Source organism: Carcharodon carcharias, chromosome 12, assembly GCF_017639515.1.
Source record: "Carcharodon carcharias isolate sCarCar2 chromosome 12, sCarCar2.pri, whole genome shotgun sequence".
NCBI classification, from domain to species: domain Eukaryota; kingdom Metazoa; phylum Chordata; class Chondrichthyes; order Lamniformes; family Lamnidae; genus Carcharodon; species Carcharodon carcharias.
Window position 1 is genome coordinate 99,037,077 of NC_054478.1, and position 24,911 is coordinate 99,061,987.

Sequence of the window (24,911 nt, forward strand, 5' to 3'; positions counted from 1 at the left end):
TGTAGCCCTCATGCCACATCCAGTTCCATAGAGGATATAGCTGTAGCAGTACTGCCATATAATTTCTAAATCTTGTGGCCATTGTGAAAGGCTTTCCAAGAGAGAGATCTTCAATTGTCATGATGTAAGTTTCACATAGCAGTGGGGTGTACTAAATTTTCAGACAAATGAAGGATATCAAACACCAGCTTATAGAGTCATTTTGGCATAGAAGGAGGCCATTCAGCCCATTGAGCCTTTACCAGCTCCGTATAGAGCGACACAATCAGTCACATTTCCTGTTCTATCCTCAGCCTTGTAAGTTTATTTCCAGTCTATCCAGTTCCCTTTTGAAATCATTTAATGTCCCCGCTTCCACCACCCTTATAGACAGTGAGTTCCAGGGCATTACCATTTGATGCATAAAAAAAATGCTCTTCCTACATTGCCCCTGCAGCTCTTCCTCAAAACCTTAAATCTGTGCCCCCAGTCCTTAAACCATCAGCTACCGGGAACAGCTTTTGGCTGCATGATCTAAACCTGCCATAATATTGTACACCTGTATCAAATCTTCCCTCAACCTCCTTTGTTCCAAGGAGAACAATCCCAGCTTCTCCAACTTAATCTCCTGGCTAACATCCCCCATCCCTGGAACCATTCTGGTAAATTTCCTGTTCACCCTCTCAAGGGCCCTACATCCTTCCTAAAGAATGGCAACCAGAACTGGAGGCAATACTCCAGTTGGGATCTAACCAGAGCTTTATAAAGGTTCAGCATAACTTCCCTGCTTCTGTACCCCAGCTCTATTTATGAAACCCAACATCCCATATGCTTTGCTCTTGCTCACTCAATATATCCTACCATCTTCAAAGATTTATGCACATGAACTCCCAGGTCCCTCTGTCCCTGTATGCTTTTAAGAACTGTGCCATTTAAGTTTGGAAATGCCGAGCTCAAACTGAAGCAGCTAGAGATGCACATGGTCCCCCAAGACACGTGAAATGCTCTGAAGTTCCCATATGGTGCAGGAATTCAAGGAACAGGTATCAGCTGTCCATCCATGATATTCCTTCCCACTTTTAGAATCTGGTTAGTACCTGATTAAACTATTGTTTTCAATTAATACCTCCAGACCTGCTCTGTGCTGAAACTTATTAATGCAGTATTATACTTGAAAATGTTACATTTTCCATTTCCTGGTTTAAATGACTGCCCTAAGTTTAGAGAGAGAAGGGAAATATCAACAAATCATTTACCCACTTTCCCACACTTTTGATTTTTTTTCTCCCTTGCTGACTGCTTCCCTCTGTCTCTTCTAACTGTGGGTCTCCGGCACTGTTCTCTCTCTCAGCCTCGCTCGACTCCCGCTGCCTTCCCCCATCCTGCCACGTTTAACTGTGAGTCTCTGGCACTGTTCTCTCTCAGCGTCGCTCACTCTGGCTCCAGCATTTTAAATTTTATAATGACTACTCATTCATTTTGGAAGAAGTCCTTAGTCCTCATCTTTTATCTGGATTTAGCAATCATCAGCTATGCTTTAAATGTGTTTTTATGTTCACTTTAGGAGGAAAATGATTGCCCAGTATCTGCAGACACTTTGCCAATTAGGTGTCCTCCACACTTTAAACCATCACCCAGTCCCATCAAGCAAGCAAAGGCAGAAGACCCTGTCGCTACCTCTGAACCAGATGAGCAAATCAGCATAGGCTCCACACAATCCACTGAGAATGGATTCAGCCAGTCAAATTTGCCTAGGAACTTAATACCATTGCCAGGAAATGGAAACCGGAATGTCGATCCAGACTTGTCTCAGCAAACCAGCATTACTCAACCAAGTCAAAAAGACATCTCCTGATGATCAAATTTAAAGATTATGAAGCACGTGAATGTGTGGGAAACTGTATTCATGACTTTCCATGATGGATTTTTAAAAAACACAGGAATGTTTTTGAAGGATAGTTCTGCAATATGCCCAGGTCATCAATAAGACAGATGGCTAATAATGTAAATTTCAAAAATTATAAGGTTCTACAGCACATTTCAGTGTATTTAGAGCATCAATAGCAGAATTTAAGTGCCTGTTCATTTATGAAGGACGTATTCTAACATAAATGTCTGTCCATCCAAAACATTCATAATTTATATCAATTCTTAAAACCATGCATTGAAACTATTAAAAATAGCTAAACTGTTTAATTGTTAGGATTGTAGTATCAAACTGAAGTGACATTGCAATGCACCAAAATTCAACCAGGAGACAAGTCAGGTGACTAAAGTGAGTGTGGTTTTATTGCAGTGCAGTCAGCTCAGTATCAGAATTTCTGGGGTCTAGATTAATTACTTGTGATCTTGGATTTGGATTATCAAGCAGAATAATCACAGGTGTCTATTGTAGCTGGTGTGTTTGTCAAAATTAGCCTGTAGCATTTTTCGAGGAAGACATCACCAGAGGTGCTCCTGTAGAAAGCCATTTTCTTTCAACGAGTTGTTTTTCTAGGTAGAATACATGCTGTGACATGAATGATGAGGATTAGAACTAAATAAGAAAGCTAAATTTTGGGTTACTAGTTTTCTGATGTTCAACAAGTAACCACTATTTATACCAGGATTCCAGCACTGGCCCAGTTTTCATTTAAAACGTGTAACTTAATATTTCTATACTTCTGCAAAATTCTGGATGCACAAATCCCAATTTCCTGTATTTAAATAATGTGTGAGGCAATTTTTCTCCTAACTCCAGTGATGAACTTGGTTTTGGGATTTTCTCAGGCTATTAATGAACAGCTTGCTATGTATTTTAATAGAGATATCTGTATTTTTGAAGGTTATCAGTAGGGTATACGAAAGGCAGCATATTTGACATTTAAATGGTTGTAGCAAGCTGGCTGAAACTAAACCATGAAACCTAAACTGCTTCACTCATGTTAGAACACAAAATAGAGTAATTCACAAGTTAAGCAGTACATCAGATTCACTTATTTTTTCCCCCATTTCCTTCTCCAAAGACGTTATCTAGTTGTAAGCTGTCTACAGGTTATTTATTCACAAGCATACCACTGGATAATATGCTTCCAAATTTGCATATTATCTTTGCTTAAGTGCAAACTTAAATTTCTTGATGTGTACCTTTACAGTGAAAACTCAGCAATATTTTGTGTATTGCTGAAGGTCAGGTAGTTCTTTTAATCTACAAAAACATAAATATGGAATATCAATACATATAAAGCTCTTGAAGCATTTAAAAAGCTGAAGCGTTACATTGCTGATTCAGTCTGATTAAATAGAATACAGAATTTGAATTACATAAGTTCAAATGAAGGTTTCTACTTTGAAATAAATGAGGCTCCCAAAAATGAACTCTACAGTTAATCCTTGTCTTTAAAATGAATAATTAGAGACCTACTATGAAATGAGCAACAGGTCAGAGGCCAAAAAGCCTAGTTTTGGCAGGGGTTGTAGGGGGTGATGCCAGAATGGGGTCAGAACTGAAAGAGAGGGAATTGGACTACAAGGGAACTCAAGCAGTGCTCACTCATTTCTTGATAGCTGGCAGGCAAGCACCCCAAGAGACCTGGGCCATTAGTGGCAGTATGGGAAACCAAAAGTATAATTTAAAAAAATATATTTTCAAGATTTACAATTTTATCCTGGTTCCATCTGAATCTCTTAGTTATTAAAGGGTCTCAAAGTACAACAAATTGCACCTCTGTCATTATGAATTTGCAATAATGAGGATTTACCCATTTTGGTTCAGTTGTAAGGTACTTCATTGTGTTGTCTATACAATTAGTGCCTTCAATGTATTACAAATAACACTGTACAAAATATATAGATTTTGTAGTGGGCTCTTGGATGTTGAAATTGTTAGATTGTTTCAGTGGCGATGTAAACTATGTTACTAAATTATGCAATGTGATTTATGTTAGTGCTGAAAGAACTGCTTATGTTAAATTTATGACAATTTTATTAATAAAACTCTATACAAAATGGATTTTTATTGCATTTTACTAAGCAATTCAAATGAACTCGATTGTCATTTTTAAATAAAAATACATATTTTGCAAGAAATGAGAAAACACCAATCTTAAACCACTAAGACTGCATTGATAAATGGCTGTATTTTAAAACTCATTCAGTTGTCCAGTCCATTGAAATCGATGGGAAATGCTGTAATGGAAGTACCCATTTATAGTCCCTCCACATGAGGGGGCTGTTAGCTATAAAATGTTTTTTTGAAACAATGCCTGCTCATCTTGCTCACTCCAGAACTTGTGTTGTAACCCCTCTTAGCCAGTTGGAACAAACACAAACTATCATTTCATCTACCATGAGCTATGCCATGGAATGATATGCATATTTTGGTTATACGTGGAAATCACTTGATAGTACCTGAACAAGTTTTAATAAAATTGTTTTTTTTAAAAAAGCAAACCACATTCTCTAACAGCCTCACATAAATTAAACCCGTATAATGATTACTGCATATTCTTCAAAGTCAGATACTTATGAAGCGTGTAGTACAATTAAGAATCAATTCTTCTCACAAGCAATATCAATAATCTTTTCAGATCAGCTAACATTACTAGGTAGGCTAACTATAGTCTTAATTTGAAACAAGAGGAAAAGCAGTTCCATTTTTTGTAATAAACTGTATACCACTTGGGAGTGAAATTCTGACTTAGACTTCACTTATAAGAACAACTAAGGGAAGGAGGGAGACAGTGGACTGAAATCTAAACTTAAAATATGCTTGAAGGAACCGGACAATGATTAAAATATTATTTCTCCCATATGCATAAGCTCTACTCATGAAATGAATAATGGGATTTCACATCTTTATATTTACGTAGGAGTGCAAACTTGAGCTTTAATTTAACAGGATGAACACTGTGAGGTAAAAGCAGGTGAACTTCCCAAACAGGAAATAAAATGGGCAAATGGTCAGAGCATCTACTCTAAACCGATTGTAATTTGAATTTCAACTTCACATTTGAGTTTAAGTTGATATTTTGAGCAGCATTTGCTCAAGGAAGTTCCTGGTGAGATTCCAATTTTGCACATATATCTTCAATCTTTTGAATGAAGAATTCCTTATTGAAAAGTACAAGATTGATTTTTTTGTTAGTTTCCACCCCCACCACCAAAAAGTTCAACGTGCTTGAATGTGCACAATCACAAAACACTTATGCACATTTCTCCACTGCAGGCTTCCAGTCAACACAAGACAAGGTGCTTGTCCACAGGGAGAGAATCAAAAATCAAAAAGCAAGCTTCCCCTGCCTACAGGAAAGTACATTTAAATAATATTAATTTAAGACTACTGTAAAGCACTCTTTTAGTCCAATTTTACTCAGAGCACTGTGACCTAGAACAAGTCCCATCTCAGACTGGTTTTCCCTTAAATCTTCAAATAAAAACAAACCTTTTTTCAAACCTGATTTGGATGTAGAATTAACAAAATAACATTGTACTGCTTAATTAAAATTCATTTTGTTAAAATGTGCATATTGAAGTCAGTTACATGGTTAATGCTACATGTTTAAATACAATAATTATCTCACATATTAATCTAATCTTTGTTTTCACAATTTAAAAAATGTCTATCCTGAACAAGGAAACAATATTTATATTACTATGTTGTGTTCCCCTTAAATATCACAATTAACCTAACCTGCAGTTTCCACCTCAGTTCCATGCTACTTGCTTTCTATATCTGTCATGTGGAGCTGCTTGTTACACAAACTGAGGACAGGATGGTCTGAACTGCTGATTATAACTAACCCATCAATGCAGCCCTGCAATTAACCGGCTGGGTGTTGGTAGCAAGAACATCAGATGCCTAGTTTTCCTTGTTTCTTCATCTTCCATGCTTAAAGACTGAAACTCTCACTAAAGGGAAGAAATCCAACTAGGCACTATAAAAAGACTACAATCTTTGGGACTTTAGTCTGCAGCCATTTATGTCAAAGCTTGTCTTCTTTGTGCTTGTAGTGTAGATGGCCTCATTGTCTCAGCTTCAACTGAAAGTCTTTCAATAATGAATTGGAATGATGTGTAATCAAAGACTACCAAAACTGCCCCAAATTGGATTTTCCAAGATGTTAAAATTCATCTCTAAGCCCTTTTAGCAAACAATCTGAAAAACAAGCCACTACTCCTGAATGTGGCTGGAGAGGGGCCATCTAGGTTTTCCACTTCTGCAGCTACTTTATCATAGGTGCATGGGTCACAATGAACTATTTCATTAGGAATGGAACAAAGATTATAGGCACTAGTGCTTAGAAAAATTGCTAAGCCTGGCAGAGGGCTAGAATTGTTGCTCTAATTACCAGCCAAGTCACATAAAAAATTAGCTACTCACTAGGATTACTATACTCATTTAGCACAAACTTTCCTTTAAAAAAGTACAAACTCAATGAGTTCTAAGTATTCATTATGCAGCATAATTCACGGGTTCCTTGGTCTCCTTTTGTGCATCCACTTCTCAGAGATATCGAGGTCAGCAATGACAGTACTCAAACATTTCTCGCATTGTATTTTGCTGTATTAGTCTGTTCCCAATCATAGTAAAGCTCAGAATATGAAGTGAGATGTAAGTGAGGCAAATTAATTAATTATCTCATCAACTTCATGTTCTTCATCTGCAGCCATCACTACCCCATTCTCCAAGGCTGAATCATTAATCTCCTCTGTGGCAAAGAGTTGGGCCTCCAAAAAGGAACCTCCAATTCCATACTGTTCCTCATGGTTCTGCACTTCCTCTTGTGTAAGATGATGAGCTCCTAGGATGAAGTCTGCAAGTCTGCAAATTAGAATGAGAAGGTGAACAGAGATATGCTTTGACTTATCAGATGCAACAGCAGATTGCTACATTTTGGAGCCAGAGGGCTGTGAATTTAAACTCAGCTTTCACTCGATAGTGAAACATCTTAAAACTAGTTATGTGGGGAAAGGTAGCAAAGAAGCTAACAGTTATCCAGTTCTTCCAAATCCCCAGTGAACTATAGATTGATACTAGTAATTGTTGTGGTGAAATTTGTGACAGAAATGGGCTCTCCCTGCTGGTTGATTTTACAGGAGGTGGGAGGTTGGAGAAAGGAGGCCTGAAATTATGTAAACGAACAAAAATGACATGCAATATTTTGCATGGTTTATATCTAGTTTTTAGTGCCAATTTTGCAGAAGTAGTCATCCACATACATAACAATTTTGCTTTTGACAAATTACTTTAATCCTCTTCACAAGTTTCAAATAAATGGCTAAATATTGGAATGGAACTGAGTTGTATACAAATTCATGATGTACAGTGGAGCTAATGCCAGTATCTGGGGCAAGGAATTCTAAGTGTGCATACTTCTGCAAATGCCTGCCTGTTCTGAATATGCAAATATTACCAGAATTACTTCAGAGTTAACAACAGGTAATCTTAAAGTAAACTAAAGGATTACTGGACTACAAGTACCAGTTACAGAAAATTACATCTCCAGGTCTAAAATCTTTCAGAAACGATATTAAGAGAAAGAACCAGCATTTATTATGACAACTTTCCCTTTTGGCATCAGCATAACCCAAAGTGTTTCACAAATAAACAATTAGTTTTGAAGTGTTGCCACTGTTTCGCAGTTAAATGCAGCAGCCAACGTGTGCAGTTAGGTTCCTACAAACTGTAATTACATGAATAGCCAGCTACTTTGTTTCTTGTACTTTTGATTGAGGGATAAACATGGCCAGGAGAATGCAATGCTTCTCTTTGATAAAATGCCTTTTACAGCCACATGAACAGACAGACAGGACTTCAGTTTAGTAATCATCTAAAAGAACAAAGACAACACAGCACTTGCTCCATCTTAGCACATTACTTTTTATCTCACTTATTTTGTTCCTTCTTTTGCTAAAAGCATGGAGTTCATTTCAACTGTATCAAACACCCTTCAGTATCTCAGCCATGTGCCCATGCTTCATGTATGAGCCTCAATGAAAGTTGACAAACTATTCAGAAACATCGGGCATCACAATCAGGCCCAATCCTGTCCTCAGTAGATGCCTCAAAAGTAAGCATCTTTGGATTACTTCCAGTGTCACACGCTAGCTGAGTGCAGAAATAGAAAGACAGTGTAGCTGAATACATGGCTGGAGATGGTGCCATGTTTAATCCTGGGATCAAATTTTGGGGGAGCTGGGACCTGTACAAGCCAGATGGGTTGCACCTCAACAAGGCTGGTACCAATAGCTTGGTGGAGAGGTTTGCCAGTGATGTTGGGGATAGTTTAAACTAGTTTGGCAGGGGGATGGGAACCTGAGCATCTTTTCAAAAGAGAAACAAAACTGTATAATAGAAGGCAGAAAATTAAGTGAGTATGGCAAGTTGAGGAGACAACGGCTAGAAAATAGACAACAAAGGAGTTGCTTGGTGATAAGTGGTATATATTGCGATGCAAGGAGTCTAGTGAATAAAGGCAGATGAGCTGAGGGCACACAAAGACACTTGGAAGAACGATGTCATAGCCATTAGTAAAACGCGAGTTAAAGGGTGGGAAAGGCAGCTCATCACTCCAGGTTACAGGTTTTCAAGTGGAATGGAGAGAAATATAAAAGGTGGGGAGAGGTCTCATTATTGGTTGAAGAAACAATCACAGCTGCAAGGAGGAAAGATAGGCTAAAAGGAGCATCAGATGAAACTATATGGATTGAACTGAGAGACAACAAAAGGGGTAATCACACCTTGGGAGCACGCTATAGACCAGGCTTGTCCAACGTGTGGCCCGCACACTGGATGTGGCCGGTGAAGCCTCCCAATGTGGTCCCTGGGGGTGGTTTTGAAAATGCTGGTAACTGGAGTGGAAAATTCTGAAAAAAACTGCTCCTCCAATCACAAGCTGCTCTGCTCCCATGTTTGCTGCTGATAGGCTCACACTGGAGGAGCAGCAACACTGGCAGCACAAATGTGCTCCAGAAAAAGAGATGGAGGGGGAAGACAGAGGGAGACCGGGGGTGGGAGGGAGGGAGGGAGGGAGAGCGGGAGGGAGGGAGGGAGGGAGAGCGGGAGGGAGGGAAAGCGGGAGGGAGGAAGAGCGGGAGGGAGGGAGGGAGGGAAAGCGGGAGGGAGGGCGGAGGCGGGTGGGAGAGAGGGGGGGGGGGGGGGGGGGGGCGGGAGAGAGGGGGGGGGGGGGGGGGGGGGGCGGGAGAGAGGGGGGGGGCGGGAGAGAGGGGGGGGGGGGAGAGAGGGGGGGGGGGGCGGGAGAGAGGGGGGGGGGGGGGGGGGGGGGGGGGGGGGGCGGGAGAGAGGGGGGGGGGGGGGGAGAGAGGGGGGGGGGGCGGGAGAGGAGGGGGCGGAGCGGGGGGGCGGGAGCGGGGGGGGGGGCGGGAAGAGGGGGGGGCGGAGAGAGGGGGGGGGCGGGGAGAGGGGGGGGGGCGGGAGAGGGGGGGGGGGGGGGCAGGAGAGGGGGGGGGGCGGGAGAGGGGGGGGGGGGGCGGGAGAGGGGGGGGGGGGGGCGGGGAGGGGGGGGGCGGAGAGAGGGGGGGGCGGGAGAGAGGGGGGGGGGGGCGGGGGGGGGGGGGGGTGGGGGGGGGGGGGGGGGGGGGGGGGGGGGGGGGGGGGGAGGGGGGGGGGGGGGTGGGGGGGGGGGGGGGGGGGGCGGGGGGGTGGCGGGGGGGGGGGGCGGGGGGGGGGGGGGGGGGGGGGGGGGGGGGGGGGGGGGGTGGGGGGGGGGGGGGGGGGGCGGGAGAGAGGGGGGGGGGGGGGGGGGGGGGGGGGGGGGGCGGGGGGGGGGTGGGGGGGGGGGGGGGGGTGGGTGGGGGGGGGGGTGTCGGGGAGAGGGGGGGGGGGCGGGGGGGGGGGGGGGGGGGGTGGGGGGGGGGGGGGGGGGGCGGAGAGAGGGGGGGGCAGGAGAGAGGGGGGGGGCGGGGTGGGAGAGAGGGGGGGGCGGGAGAGGGGGGGGCGGGAGAGAGGGGGGGGGGGAGGGGGGGGGGGGGGGGGTGGGGGGGGGGGGGGGGGGGGGGTGGGGGGGGGGAGGGGGGGGGGGGGGGGGGGGGGGGGGGGGGGGGGGGGGGGGGGGGGGGGGGGGGGGGGGGGGGGGGGGGGGGGGGGGGGGGGGGGGGGGGGGGGGGGGGGGGGGGGGGGGAGGGGGGGGGGGGGGGGGGGGGAGGGGGGGGGGGGGGGGGGGGGGGGGGGGTGGGGGGGGGGGGGGGGGGGGGGGGGGGGGGGGGGGGGGGGGGGGGGGGGGGGGGGGGGGGGGGGGGGGGGGGGGGGGGGGGGGGGGGGGGGGGGGGGGGGGGGGGGGGGGGGGGGGGGGGGGGGGGGGGGGGGGGGGGGGGGGGGGGGGGGGGGGGGGGGGGGGGGGGGGGGGTGGGAGAGAGGGGGGGGGGGGGGAGGGGGCGGGAGAGAGGGGGGCGGGAGAGAGGGGGGCGGGAGAGAGAGGGGGGCGGGAGAGAGGGGGGCGGGAGAGAGGAGGGGCGGGGCGGGAGAGAGGGGGGCGGGAGAGAGGGGGGCGGGAGAGAGGGGGGGGGCAGGAGGGGGGGGGGGGCAGGAGGGGGGGGGGGGCGGGAGAGGGGGGGGGCGGTGAGAGAGGGGGGGTGGGAGAGAGGGGGGGTGGGAGAGAGGGGGGGTGGGAGAGAGGGGGGGTGGGAGAGAGGGGGCGGGAGAGAGGGGGCGGGAGAGAGGGGGCGGGAGAGAGGGTGGCGGGAGAGAGGGGGGCGGGAGAGAGGGGGGCGGGGAGAGAGGGGGGCGGGAGAGAGGGGGGCGGGAGAGAGGGGGGGCGGGAGAGAGGGGGGGCGGGAGAGAGGGGGGCGGGAGAGAGGGGGGCGGGAGAGAGGGGGGCGGGAGAGAGGGGGGCGGGAGAGAGGGGGGCGGGAGAGAGGGGGGCGGGAGAGAGGGGGGCGGGAGAGAGGGGGGGGCGGGAGAGAGAGGGACAGCGAGGGTGGGAGAGAGGATGAGGATGAGAGAGAGAGGATGGGAGAGAGGGAGCAGACGAGGGAGCGGGGGTGGGAGCGAGAGCGGACGAGAGAGCGGGGGTGGGAGTGAGAGAGCATGTCAGGGTAAAGGTGGGAGAGAGCGCGCACGAGGGAGAGCGCGCTCGAGGGAGAGCGTGCATGATTGAGTGTGGGAGAGAGAGCACGAGTGTGGAAGAGAATGAGTGAGTGAGTGAGTGAGTGTGGAGAGGGCAGCGAGTGAGTGAATGTGGGAGAGACAGTGAGTATGGAAGTATGAGTGTGTCTGGCTCATTCGCAGTGTCAGGATTCCCACTCACCCTCACCCCACGCACCAACACACAATCACACCCACATCACACAGTGGGTGAGGGTGAGTGAGTGAACATCAAGAGACTGGGAGTGAGCCAAACAGACTCGGTCCCTCTCACACTCTAAAAATGATCTTTATTAATTACTCTTTTTAAATTATCAATTTATGGCCTTGACATGTTTAATGTTATGCTAAACCTTATCTTTCTGAAATTTGCTCATCAGTCCCTTGAGTGAGGAAAAAATGGAAATGTGGTCCGCCGGGATTGGACAAGCCTGCTATAGTTCCGAAAACAATGAGATCGACTTGGAAGAACAAACATGTTAACAAATTGCTGAGAATTACAGAAATGAAATGGCAGTCATAGTGGGGGTGGGGAGTGGAGGAGGATTAAGTACCTAAACATTAACTGATAATTTCAGTGTAAAAGGTAGAGAGGGTACAGAATTCTTAAATGCATTCATCTGAACCTTTTGTTTTAAACCAGAATGGGTATCAGTGGCAGAGATTTTAATAGTGGTAATCAGAATTCAATTAGATTTAAAATAGTTATGGAAGGCTATAAAGATAGACCAAGAAAAAAGTTTTAAACTGGGGAAAGGCCAATTTTTCTGATCTGAGATTTGGTTTGGTAAAAGTGGATTAGAAACAGCTATTTGATGTAGTCTGCATGAGTTTTGGCAAAGCCCCACATGACAGACTGGGCTGAAAATTTAAAGCTCATGGGATTCAAGGCAAAGTGGCATGTTGGATCCAAACTTAACTTAGCGACAGGGAGAAAAGGTTGATAGTCAATGGATGTTTTTGTGACTGGAAGGCCGTTTTGCAGGGTTCAATACTGGGTCTCATGCTGTTCATGGTATATTTCAAAAAGAGGGTATGATTAAAAAGTTTGCAGATGATACAAAAATTGGCCATGTGGTTGACAGTGAGGAAAAAAGCTGTAGATTGCAAGAAGATATTGATCATTGGTCAGGCTGGAAAGCGGCAAATGGAATTCAATCCAGGAAAAGGAAGTCATACATTTGGGAAAAACTAGCAAGGGAATACACAATAAATAGTAGGAATCTGAGAAGTTTGGAGGAACAGAGGGACCTTGAGGTGTATGTCTACATATTCCTGAAGACAAGGTAATTAAGAAGGTATATGGGATTCTGTCTTCTATTGGCACAGGGCTAGAGTGTAAGAACAGCGGCTATGCTAGAGCTGTATTAAACACTATTAGACTGCAGCTAGGGTGCTGCCTAAAGGTCTGGACACTGCATTACAGGAAGCAGGTGATCACACCAGAGAGAGAACTGACAAGATTTATAATGTTATTGCCAGGAATGGACATTATTAGTTATGAGGAAAAATTCTGTAGATTTTCTTTGGAACAGGGGAGGCTAAGTGGAGATTTAATTGAGGTGTATAAAATTATGAGGTATATAGATAGAGTGGAAATTAAGAAAGGACATGTTTCTGTTAGCAGAGAGGTTACTAAACAGAAGGCATACCTTTAAAGTAATTGATAGAAGCATTAGAGGGTTGTTGAGGAGCACATTTTCAGAGGGTGCTGTGGGTGTGGAAACTTACTGCCTGAAAGGGTGGTAGAGGCACAAACCCTCATCATATATAAAAAAACACTTGGATATGCACTTGAGGTGCCAAAACGCATCAGCTGACACCCACCCACCCACCCACCCACCCACACACACACCCACCCACCCACCCACCCACACACACCCACCCACCCACCCACCCCACCCACCCACCCACCCACCCACCACTGGATAGTAACTGGGAATGAGAACCCTTTCCAATACCCCTTCACAACTGAAGCCTACTGTAGTTTGCCTGCAGGTTATTTAAGTAACAAATAGCTAAGACCAAACTTCAGGTTTATTAGTCTGCATTGATTAACTATTCATTAAACAAATTTATCAGCAGGGGAGCTCCCTTTCCAATCTTAACCACAATCTGTGCAAGTGAATGCCAGTCTGACCGTACATAAAAATAGATAACTAAGGAGACTGATCACTTTGTACAGGGCCAGTGATATGGTACTACCTACCTTTTCGGAGAACTGACTTTTGAGACTATTTCCCATGTAGGAAAACTCTGACCCTTGCAGTATCTACGCAGTTCCTCAAGAGCCTTTATAGTGGCCATTTCTGTTTGTTCCTTGTACTCATCTTCAGTGAGGAAGTAAACTCGTGGCTTTTTAATCACTTGTTTAATTTTTCTGTAATCAGAAAAAACATTTTAACAGTGAGAAGCAAAACCCTTCTACTTCGTAAACAATCAGTGATGTACAGGAGGAGTATGTGTTTTGTAATGATTAAATCAAACTGAACCAGTTTATAAAAATTCAGTCTGAGTAGTTTCTTCCAATGAACGATCATCTTATCCTCATTCAAGTTTGCTCTGAATAATCCCTCTGACATTCTGTTGCTTTACCCTTCCCTACAGTTCTGATGGCAGTGATATTGTGCAATTCTGGTGCTGGCTAATTTGTTGGTAAGTCAGTAAGTTGTAATTCCTTCACCCACTTTCTCCAACAGAATTTCTGCCCAGGATCCTGGCTAAAAATTCACATAAATAGTTTAGAGTTTCAGTTTTAGGATTCAGATCTAGTGGCACAGAGCTTCTAATATAGCTGCACTGTCGAGCAAATTAAATGTTTTGAATGAACAAGCATAGGTGTTTTGTCATTGCGATGCCATGAGACACTTTTCTTTATTTAATCACAAGGGATGCAGGTATGTATTTGTAAAGGGAACTTCAGTTTGGAGCTAAAGTTCTAAAACTTTAAATTACTTTCTAAAAACAGGAAATTTAGTTGTAGTATCAAAATATTCAACTGGGATGTTGAACAAATTAAAAACTCAATTTTTATGTTCAGTTTTCATTCAGCAGAACCTGCAAATGCAGCTCTTACAAACTGCTCGCGTGAACCAAATATTTTTTCCAGTCTTCAACTGTTCATTGGCAATGGGGCTATACTATAATCTTTCAGAGTCAGAAAGAAAGTTCTGTGGGCGGAATTTAGTCATCCGACATGGGTCCAACTGGGGGGCCAGGAAGTGGCCGCATTTCTGCTCGCAGCAGTAACGGCTGGCCGACTGCAATTACATGGCAACCAGCCAATAAACGCAGCAGACGTGCGGGGCCCAACCAATTATGCAGTAGGGCGGGCAGGAAGTTGCCAAGCCTGCCATCTTGACAGGGTTGGAGGTCTGGGTGCCATTTTAAACAGCACCCAGACATGCCTGCAATGCCTATAAGCCAGGAGCATCAGTGTTGCAGAGTTTAATAGGGACCCCAAGATCATTACACTGACCCCCCCCCCCCCCCCCCCCCCCCCCCCCCCCCCCCCCCCCCCCCCCCCCCCCCCCCCCCCCCCCCCCCCCCCCCCCCCCCCCCGTCACATGGCTCAGAGTAGACAACATGTGGCCCCATGGTTCAACGATGTCACCCGACAGGTTCTCTTCCCAGCTGCCCAGGCTCTTCCACACTAAGGACTTCAGGAGACACTTCTGCCTGACCAAGGAAGCCTGGATGGAGTTTGCAGCAGAAATTAGCAGCTATGGGGTCCACAGGCGCATCTAGGTGCAATGCAGGAAGAGGGTCAAAGACCTTCACATCGCCAGGGTGAATATGATACTGTCGTTAGAACAATGTTGCTCCCAAAAGAGCAACAAACAATGGGTTGCAGCATGGGGAAGGACTGGGCAGGTGGGCAAATAAAATGTAAGGCACAGGAGCAAATGATCATAAGATTTGGATGCATGTGGACCAAAATTAGCAGGCTCATTCTTCCATCGTAGTACAAATGCCATGAGAGTGGAAGTGTGGATGGGTTAGCTAAGAGGCCCCATTGTCTGTCAAGCAATTGCATTCTGATGAGACTCATTCTCCCTACTGTCTGCAGGGATAATGACACATAATGCCAAAGAATGTGCAAAGAATGGAGGAATGCTCATACCTGCAGAGGAAGGGACTGTGCAATTGACTGGAGAGCAGGACAGCCCGGCGATGGCAAAGCAGGAGTGCAGAGAAGACAGTGAGGAGGCTTGAAGTTGGTGTCTACCACTGAGCTGAAATGAGACATGCATCAGAGAGGGATGGGAAGAGAAATTGTGAATAATGTGAGCCCAATTTTGTGTTCTCCAATGTAGGTCCTCACATTCCAGAGGAATGGCCTGCTCCATCATCTGTGACCTGCAGGCGACCTCTGAGAAGGAGGGTGTCTAAGCCTCAGAGAGTGTACCGTCACATCTTAACCCCACACCCTCTACCTGTACAGGTACAGTCACCTCAGGGGAGGGTATGCGATCACGGTCAGAATTCAGGTGAGCACACAGACATGCCAGTGCAGCTGATGGAGGCAGTGACAAATGAGGGACCTGATAGTTGGAGGACTTTAGGAGACCAGGCCTGTGCTGAGCCCCAAGCTGATGGCACACCTCTGGTGACAACCACAGAACCTGCTGCAGATTCAGCCTCAAGCAAAGGAACATCTGGCAGAGCTACCAGAGGGATTGTATAGACATGCACGGGTGATGGTGGAGTCCATCCAGGTCATGAGTTCTGCCATATCTCAGGTGGGCGACTGCTTGATTTCCTCCATGGTTGGCAACTGTCATGCAGAGCCAGGTTCAGCAGACCACTCAGTAGCTGCCGGATAGGTGACCTACATGCCATCACTGTTGGCCATGGGCAGTGTGCAGCTGTGGCCAGACGAGAGGGGGAGCAAGATGCCCGCACCTCCCTCCAGATGCTCCTGCTCCCCAGTGGTCAAGGAAGTGCCAATGCTCAACAAGAGGGAGGAGAAACACCAGCCTGCCTCTTCTGGGGGCTCCTATTAGTGCCCTCCGAAAGTGAGCAGCCAGTGGCTCCAACAGCAGAGGCAAAAAAGATGTACCTGCGTGGGAGCCACTCAGCATGCCGGAGCATTGAGGTCTCAGGCAACCAGAGAATGGTCAACATGTTCATCTCAGGCAATGGTGGCATTGCAATCAGCTGGACATGAGGTTGAGACAGGCTGATGCCAGCATCACACCACATTGTAGTAACCGTAAGCGTAAAAGAAACTAGATGTAGGTGAACAAGGGTTACACTGGTTTCAAACTTTAGATTGCAGTCGATATTAGTGTGAGATTAAATAGCCTTGTTTACTTTATTCATTTGTAGTGGATGCTTTTGTTGTGAACTGGTTAGCAGTGAGATGCTTGCAGAATCAGTAGCAAGCCTGTATGGGTGAAGGCAGTGGATAGAGTGGCTTATTGGCAGACAACAAGGGGCAATGAGGCACAAGCTCCCTGTCGCCCAGAATTCATCCCTGCAGGCCTGTAGAGGGCTCAGATAGCTGTGGCATCTAGGAATAGCAAAGAACACCTGCATCATGAGAGCTCCCTGGGAACTGAGCACACACCTGGAGGAAAGTCTCCTGTGGTCACACACGAATTGCACATTAATGGAGTGGAACCCCTTTTCTGTTGACAAAAGTTGCAGGGGCCCAGGGAACTCCAATTGCCACATGTGTACAGTCAATTATCCCCTGCACCTTGTGGAAGCTCACAATGGCACCCAAGACCCACAGATCTATTGGCCTGGCTCTCTGGATCTGTTCTGAATCGTACAAACTCTCTGGCCCTGAAGAAGAGTCATACAGACTTGAAATGTTAACTCTGTTTCTCTCTCCACAGATGCTGCCAGGCTAGCTGAGTTTTTCCAGCATTTTCTGTTCTTATATCAGATTTCCAGAATCTGCAGTATTTTGCTTTTATCTATGGTAGACTCTGGGATGTGCCATAGCTCTGGGTCAGACTGGCCCACAGTTGGCCCCTCCTGACTTCCCTTAGTGTCTGGTCTGGCTGCAGGTTGCACCCCCTGTTGCCCTTCTGGCTACTATTTAACTATACCCAGTTCCATCCTTCCTCTGTGCCATTCCTTCTTTACACTGGGCTCCAGGAACACGGGGTCTCATCCAGTCACCAAGCTCCAGGACCCCCAAGGCCATCCTTGTCCACTCCTAGCGACCGTGGTCTTGCCCAAGCTCACCCTCAATCTCCCGTCAGTGGCACCCATCATCTTCTCAGTGATCCTTGGCCCTCACTCAGCAACCCTCGACCTCTCCCATGATGCTCCTCAGCCTCCTCTCCCCTCTTCCAATAAGAATACAGTGGTGGCAGGCAGCTCCAGCTGGCTCACCTTCCACCTTGAGGGCCGAGTTACCTGTTCACTGCCAACTTTAACCGGTCGGGAAACTGAAGGCCCATGATTCCCGTGTGCCTCATACTTAATTGCAAAGGTAGAACTGATTCACTAAAAGTTGTAGTTTAATTAATATTACGCACAAAGCCATTAAAATTACCTTCCTGCCACATGCCACTGGTATTCCCTCCTGCTTTGTCCCAGCCAGCGGAATAATTAGGCGCTTCCCTCCCAGTGTCGACATGGCATTTCCTGGGAATTCAACACCCCCACCCCCAGCCTTGTTCCCCGCTCCCTTGACCTGCATTAAATTCTGCCCTGTCCTGTAATGACCACAATTGGATTCATTGCCCTCCCCCATGCTGAGTTTGGTGGTGGGAGTAGCATTTAATAGAATAGAAGGATAGTGGGTGGGGACTGGCCACCTTCCCGCCTCCACCCCAATTAAGTCTATGGCGGGAAGGCCTGTGGACAGCCTTTCCACCCAGCCACCAATTGAGGCTTTTAAGTGGGTAATTAGTGTACACCTTAGGGCCTCATCCCACCACTTCTGGCATCAACTCAGTGGCGGGCAGGGTGCTCGCCATACAGGGAACATAACAAGCAAACTCTGTCAAGGATACTTATGGGCTCCCAGGGGGCAGAGTCCTCTTTCAAAGGCACAATGCCTGATGAGAGACCCAGCTTTGGGAAGCAGGGTAGACCAACGAGAGCCACATCCATGCCCTTGCTGCCAACACTTCCCCACGACCCCCATCCCGTGGCCCCAACCCCGCCATCATTCATCTGTGATTTGGGATACGGCAACGATCCTAGGCCTGGGGTGTGTGCCATATCAGCAGCAGTCACTGCTTTGGCATTCAATAGAGCTGCCATCCTCTGATAGGCTGGCAGCTTTTGGCAGGTGGGACTTCTGTCCCCTGGGGCCTTCATCCACCAATGACCTATCAAGATGTGGTGGGCCTTCCCTAAAAGAGCTGATGCAGAGCTCTTGCCAGCTCTCCAGCTGGCAGCCGAGACCCCCGTCACTTCTACAAGATGCCACCTCACTACTGCATTAGTCAAGATTGTTTTGTCTGCACATTTTTATATCAGATGTGGAGAATACAGAAGCAAAATATTGCTGATACGAACATACGGACAAGGAGTAGGCCATTCAGACCCATGAGTCTGCTCCGCCATTTAATAAGATCATGGCTGATCTGATAGTAACCTGAAATCTGCATCCCGTTTACCCCCAATAATCCATCACCCCCTTGCTTACCAAGAATCTATCTGCCTTAAAAATATTAAAAGACTCTGCTTCCACCACCTTTTCAGGAAGAGTTCCAAAGACTCATGACCCACTGAATGAAAATATTTCGTCTCATCTCTGTTTTAAAAGGGCGACCTCTTATTTTTAAACAGTGACCCCGAATTCTAGATTCTCCCACAAGAGAAAACATCCTCTCCACATTCACCCTGTCAAGAACCCTCAGGATCTTTCAATCAAGTCGTCTCTTATTCTTCTACACTCAGCGGACACAAACCTAGTTTGACCAACCTTTCCTCATAAGACAACCCACCCATTCCAGGTATTAGACTGGTAAACCTTCCAATGCATTTACATCCTTAAGTAAGGTGACCAATACTGTATACAGTACTCCAAATGTGTCTCACTAGTGCCCTGTACAACTGAAGCATAACATCTCTACTTTTTTATTCAATTCCCCTCACATTACATGATAACATTCTATTAGCTTTCCTAATTACTTGCTGTACTTGCATACTAGCCTTTTGTGATTCATGCACTAGGGCACCCAGGTCTCTGTGCACCTCAGAGCTCTGCAATCTCTCACCATTTAGTTAATATCCTTCTCTTTTATTCTTCCTGCCAAAATGGACAATTTCACATTTTCCCATATTATACTCCATTTGCCAGATCTTTGCCTATTCACTTAACCTATCTATATCTTTTTGTAGCCTTTTTATGTCCTCTTCACAACTCACTCTCCTAGCTATCTTTGTGTCATCAACAAATTTGGCAACTATCCCATCAAACCCTTCATCCAAGTCATTTATATAAATTGTAAACAGTTGTGGTCCCAGCACTGATCCCTATGGAAATCTAAACTAAAAACAGAAAATGCCAGAAATACTCGGTGGGTCAGGCTGCATATCTGGATAGAGAAACAAAGCTAACTTTTCAGGTCAATTACCTTTTGTCAGAATTGAGGAACACACCGGCCTGCCCATTTGAGGTACACATGTTGAGTACAATCAGCTGGAGACTGTGCCAGCTAATAAACTTTCTTAATGCAGCAGAACAATGGCCTGGAGATGCAATTCAAGTGGGTGGGTTTGAAACAGCAACGGATTCAAATAATGAAGATAAATATGGTTAATCTGATTCATTCTAAACAGCATACAGTGTGCCAGTCTGCAGTATATAACAGTCTGCTGCATGAGTCATAGTTACACTCAGCTTCTTCAATATGCCAATCTTTTGACATGATTATCAGTTTAAATCTCTGGAAGCAGTTTGAGCTTGAAGATTAAAAATTTTCTCAGGATGCCCCAGAGCTGTTTACTTGCCATGAAGCATTGTACATGTTAAATTTGTTTTACTGGTAATCCTTTCTTCACTCCAGTCTTGACTGCATCACAGCACCATCTACAGGAAATCCTCGAGTTTATCACTCCAATTGTGTGCTTCCATTGGAAGTCTCAAGAAATTCATTTTACTGCCTAAAACATTCAAAATAATTTGGGACAGCACAAAAATTGAACTAAATTTAGACGGTTTGGTGCTGCAACACAAACACATTTGTGCAGAGGAGAGCCAGAGGAGAGCTAGATATCAGCTTGCGCCTTATGACCACCACATATCAGCCCAGATCCCTTGGTCAGCAGTGACGGTGGGGCAATCGCCAATGACTGTGAAGATCTCTTCTTGTTGGTCTTACCATTTTGCAGTCTTCTAGCTGGAACTTCAGATCCCTGCTGCATTAGCAACACTTCAATGCCGCCATCCACAGGGACCACCAGCAAGATGAGCTGCAAAGAGGGCATGCCCTCTTTCTACAACATCAGCTGTTGTATTCAGGTAAATTTTTAAAAGTCTTAAAGGTTTTCCAGTGGGTGAGTGAATAGGTGAGTGGGTGAAGTGCGAGTGGGCGAGTGAGTGGGCGAGGTGTGAGTCGGTGAGGTGAGCAGGTGAGTGAGTGGGTTGGGGGTGATTAGTTGGGTGTGAGGGCGGGGAGGTGATGAGCTGAGTTTCACTATTAATCACCGAGTTACACCAGAGATTACACAGTGTAACATTTATAGGGTAAGTATCTGAGAAAGTAGCTTGCATCTAGCCCAACTCTTCAATCTTGGGATCACAGCAATAGCAACTTAGTTTCATTGCATCACAGGGCGTAGTGGTAATGTTACTGGACTTGTAATCCAAGATGGAGGGTTTTGGGCAGCACAAATCAGCATATTGGAACTTTAAATTTCCAGGACAATTACAGCACCTGCGCAAGTACCAGGGCTATCTCAGGAACCAGACACGCAATAGCAACTTAGTTTCATTGCATCATGGGGCATAGTGGTAATGTTACTGGACTTGTAATCCAGAGGCCCAGGCTAATGTTCTGGGGGCATGGGTCCGAATCCTGACATGGCAGCTGGAATTTAAATTCAATTCATAAAAAAAAGATCTGGAATTAAAAAAAAGCTGGTCTTGGTAATAGTGACCATGAAACTATTGTCAATTGTCATAAGAAGCCAATTGGTTCACCTTTAGGAAGGAAATCTGCCTCTGGCCTACATGTGACTCCAGACCCACAGCAAATGCGTTGACTCCTAAATGCTCCTGAAAAGGCCCTGCAAATCACTCAGTTGTATTGAACCACTACAAAGCCTACAAAAAGGAATGAAACCAGACGGATTGCCTAGCATCGAACAAGGCATCGGAAAAAAACAAAGGCTCTGTCAATCCTGCTAAGTGGGAGCTTATGCTGCCTCACAAACTAGTCAAGCCTGACATTGTAAGTATGATTCCATGAATGACTACGTCCCAGACAACACCATCACCATCCAACAGGACAGTCCCACCAGAGGTGATCACACAGTGATATACAGTCAGGAGGGAGTTGCCATGGGAGTCCTCAACATCAACTTTGGACCCTGTGAGGTCTCATAGCATCAGGTCAAACATGGGCTGGTTACCACCTACCGGCCCCCAACCCCACCCCTTCAGCTGATGAATCAGTGTCCTCCACGTTAAACACCACTTGGAGGGAGCGCTGAGGGCAAGGGCACAAAATGTACCCTGGGTAGGGGACTTCAATTTCCATCAATGAGAGTGGTTCAGTAGCACCACTATTAACCGAGCTGACCAAGGCCTAAAGTGCATGGATGCTAGACTGGGTCTGCAGAGGGTGATGAGGGAACCAACAAGGAGAAGTCAACCACACCTTGTCCTCGCAATCTATCTGCCCATGACAGTGCAGGTAGAAGTGACCACCTCACAGTCTTTGTGGAGATGAAGTCCTGCCCTCATACTGAGGGTACCGTCCATGTTGTGTGGCACTACCACAGTGCTAAATGGGATAGATTTGGAATAGATCTAGCAACTCAAAACTGAACACCCATGAAGCAGGGCATGCCAAGAGCAGCACCAGGTATACCTAAAAATGAGTTGTCAACCTGATGGAGCTACAATACAGGACTACTTGCATGTGTCACGAAAGTACAATTCTCATAATGTTATTGCGATTTATTGTAAAAGTAGGTTAATTGTGTGTGTGTGTGTGTGTGTGTGTGTGTGTGTGTGTGTGTGTGGGGAAGAGATTTAATTGATTTGGCAACAGCTAGTCTGGAGGCTTTGATTCATCAAAAGGAAGCTAGGTTTGAAATGCTAAATACGTAAATATGGCTGACGTTTTAGAATATGAGGTGAAGAGAATTTGCATTTTTAGATAAATCAGGGTAGTTTGAATTTCAAAGAGATGGTAGGATGTTACATCTGGCCAGAGAAACTAGGCCAAGCAGTGTGTTTATTTTTCCCAAAGGTTACTGATGGTGTTAGCACCATGAAAAGATTTATATTATGAGAAAGGTAGAATTCGGAAGACATGGGGGAACAATAGAATTTGCAGTAAAAGGGAGAAATATGTATAAAGGAGGACAGGCTGTGTGTCAGAGGGGGAGGCATTGTAAGTTCTAACACAAAGCCTCCAGTAGTTGTGCATTAAGCTGCTGTATACAGAAACCGAAGCTGGGAAAAGCAATTTTAAATTCTACTGTCCAGGGTATTGTTTTTGACTGGATCTGTTTAAATTTATTTTTTACCATTGCCTTAATGGGGGTGTAACTGGAAGCCAGATTAATTAAGGATTTTAGGAGTTATTATAATAGTAATTTATAGACCTATGCATGTGTTTGAAATCTTTTGTTTTGTTAATAAATGTTTAATTTAGTTTTGTAAAAAATCTCTAGAGTCTTGGTGGACTTATTCATGGCACACATCTCGAAATAAAATACAAATTGCAAACTCGTTGTGACCTTGTGATCATGTTTCCCTCGTGGATTTGATCCACCTGGCACGCATCATAACACATGCCAAACAGTGAAAGCAGCATGCAATAGACAGACCTAAGCAATGCTACAACCAATTAATCAGATCTAAGCTCTGCAGTCTGGCCACATCCAGTCGTTACAATTAAACAACTCACTGGACGAGGAGTATCTCCATCCTCAATGATGGAAGAGCCCAGCACATCAGTGCAAAAGACAAGGCTGAAGCATTTGCAACAGTCTTCAGCCAGAAGTGCCAAATGAATGAAAAATCTCAGGCTCCTTCGCAGGTCCCCAGGGTCACAGATGCCAGTCTTCAGCTAATTCAAATCACTCCACATGATATCAAGAAACTGCTGAACGCACTGGATAGTGCAAAGGCTATGGGCCCTGACAACATTTCAGCAATAATACTGAAGACTTGTGCTCCAGAACTAGCTGCACCTCTAGCCAAGTTGTTGCAGTACAGTTACAACACTGACATCTACCCTATGTGGAAAATTGCCCAGGCATGTCCTATCCGTAAAAAGCAGGGAAAATCCAACCCGGACAATTACCGCCCCCCCCACCCCTCTCCCCAAAACGATCTGCTCTCGATCATCAGCAAAGTGATGGAAGGGGTTGATGACCCCCCATGTTGTCAAATGGTACTTAATCAGCATACCATGCTCAATGACACTCAGTATGAGTTTTGCCAGGACCATTCATCTCCTTGGCCTCATTGCACCCTTGGTCCAAACATGGACAAAAAGAGCTGAACTCAAAGGTGAGGTGAAAGAGTGACTGCTCTTGACATCAAGGCCGCATTTGACTGAGTATGGCATCAAGGAGCCCTAGCAAAACTGGAGTCAATGGGAATCAGGGGTAAAACTCCCCACTGGTTGGAGTCATACCTAGCACAAAGGAAGATGGCTGTGGTTGTTGGAGCTCAGTCATCTCAGCTCCAGGACATCACTGAAGGAGTTCCTCAGGGTAGTGTCCGTGGCCCAGCAGGGTCCTTCATCAAATGACCTTCCTTCCATCATAAGATCAGAAGTGGGGATGTTTGTTGATGGTTGCACAATGTTCAGTGCCATTCGCAACTCCTCAGATACTTAAGCAATCCATGTCCAAATGCAGCAAAACCTGGACAATATCCAGGCTTGGGATGACAAGTGGCAAGTAACATTTGCGGCACACAAATGCCAGGAAATGACTAACTCCATCAAGAGAGATCTAACCATTGCCCCTTGATGTTCAATGGCATTACCATCACTGAATCCCCCACTGTCAACATCCTGGGGGTTACCATTGATCAAAAACTGAACTAGACTAGTCATATCAATACTGTGACTACAAGAACAGGCCAGAATCTAGGAATCCTGTGGCGAGTAACTCACCTCCTAACTCCCCAAAGCTTGTCTATCATCTACAAGGCACAAGTAAGGAGTGTGATGGAATACTCCTCACTTGCTGGGATGAGTGCAGCTCCCATAACACTCAATAAGCTTGACACCATCCAGGACAAAGCAGCCCACTTGATTGGCACCACATCCACAAATATTCACTCCCTTCACCACCAGCACATATTAGGAAGAGTGTGTACCATTTACAAGATGCATTGCAGGAATTCACCAAGGTTCTTCAGACAACATCTTCCAAACCCACGATCACTACCATCTAGAAGGACAAGGGCAGCACACAACTGAGAACATAGCCACCTGGAAGTTCCTCTCAAAGTCACTGACCATCCTGACTTGGAAATATATCACCATTCCTTCACTGTCACTGGGTGAAAAGCCTGGAACTCCCTTCTTAACAGCACTGTGGGTGTACCTACACCACATGGACTGCAGAGGTTCAAGATGGCAGCTCACCACTACCTTCTCAAGGGCAACGAGGGATGGGCAATAAATGTTGGACCAGCCAGTGAAGCCCACATCCCATGAATGAATAATAAAAAAGATGT

The 24,911-nt window shown here is 46.4% G+C and overlaps 2 protein-coding genes across 6 annotated transcripts in view; one reads left to right on the forward strand and one right to left on the reverse strand.

Moving 5' to 3' along the window:
- The window catches only part of LOC121284752 (major facilitator superfamily domain-containing protein 6-like), a 78,506-nt gene extending 74,536 nt beyond the window's left edge, over positions 1-3,970 (forward strand). For both annotated transcript variants that reach the window (XM_041200312.1, XM_041200313.1), the window contains exon 7: positions 1,544-3,970. In XM_041200312.1, the coding sequence (XP_041056246.1) occupies positions 1,544-1,834 (291 nt within the window). In that variant the 3' untranslated portion in view covers positions 1,835-3,970. The remainder of the gene's footprint in view (positions 1-1,543) is intronic.
- LOC121284753 (nuclear envelope integral membrane protein 1a-like) overlaps positions 3,969-24,911 on the reverse strand; it is a 55,941-nt gene continuing 34,998 nt past the window's right edge. For 3 of the 4 annotated variants that reach the window (XM_041200314.1, XM_041200315.1, XM_041200316.1), the window contains exons 8-9: positions 13,272-13,442; positions 3,969-6,781 (exon numbers count right to left, since the gene is read on the reverse strand). In XM_041200314.1, the coding sequence (XP_041056248.1) occupies positions 6,586-6,781; positions 13,272-13,442 (367 nt within the window). In that variant the 3' untranslated portion in view covers positions 3,969-6,585. Of the gene's footprint in view, positions 6,782-13,271; positions 13,443-15,185; positions 15,298-24,911 lie in introns of those variants that run through there. The other variant, XM_041200317.1, reaches the window with a different exon arrangement.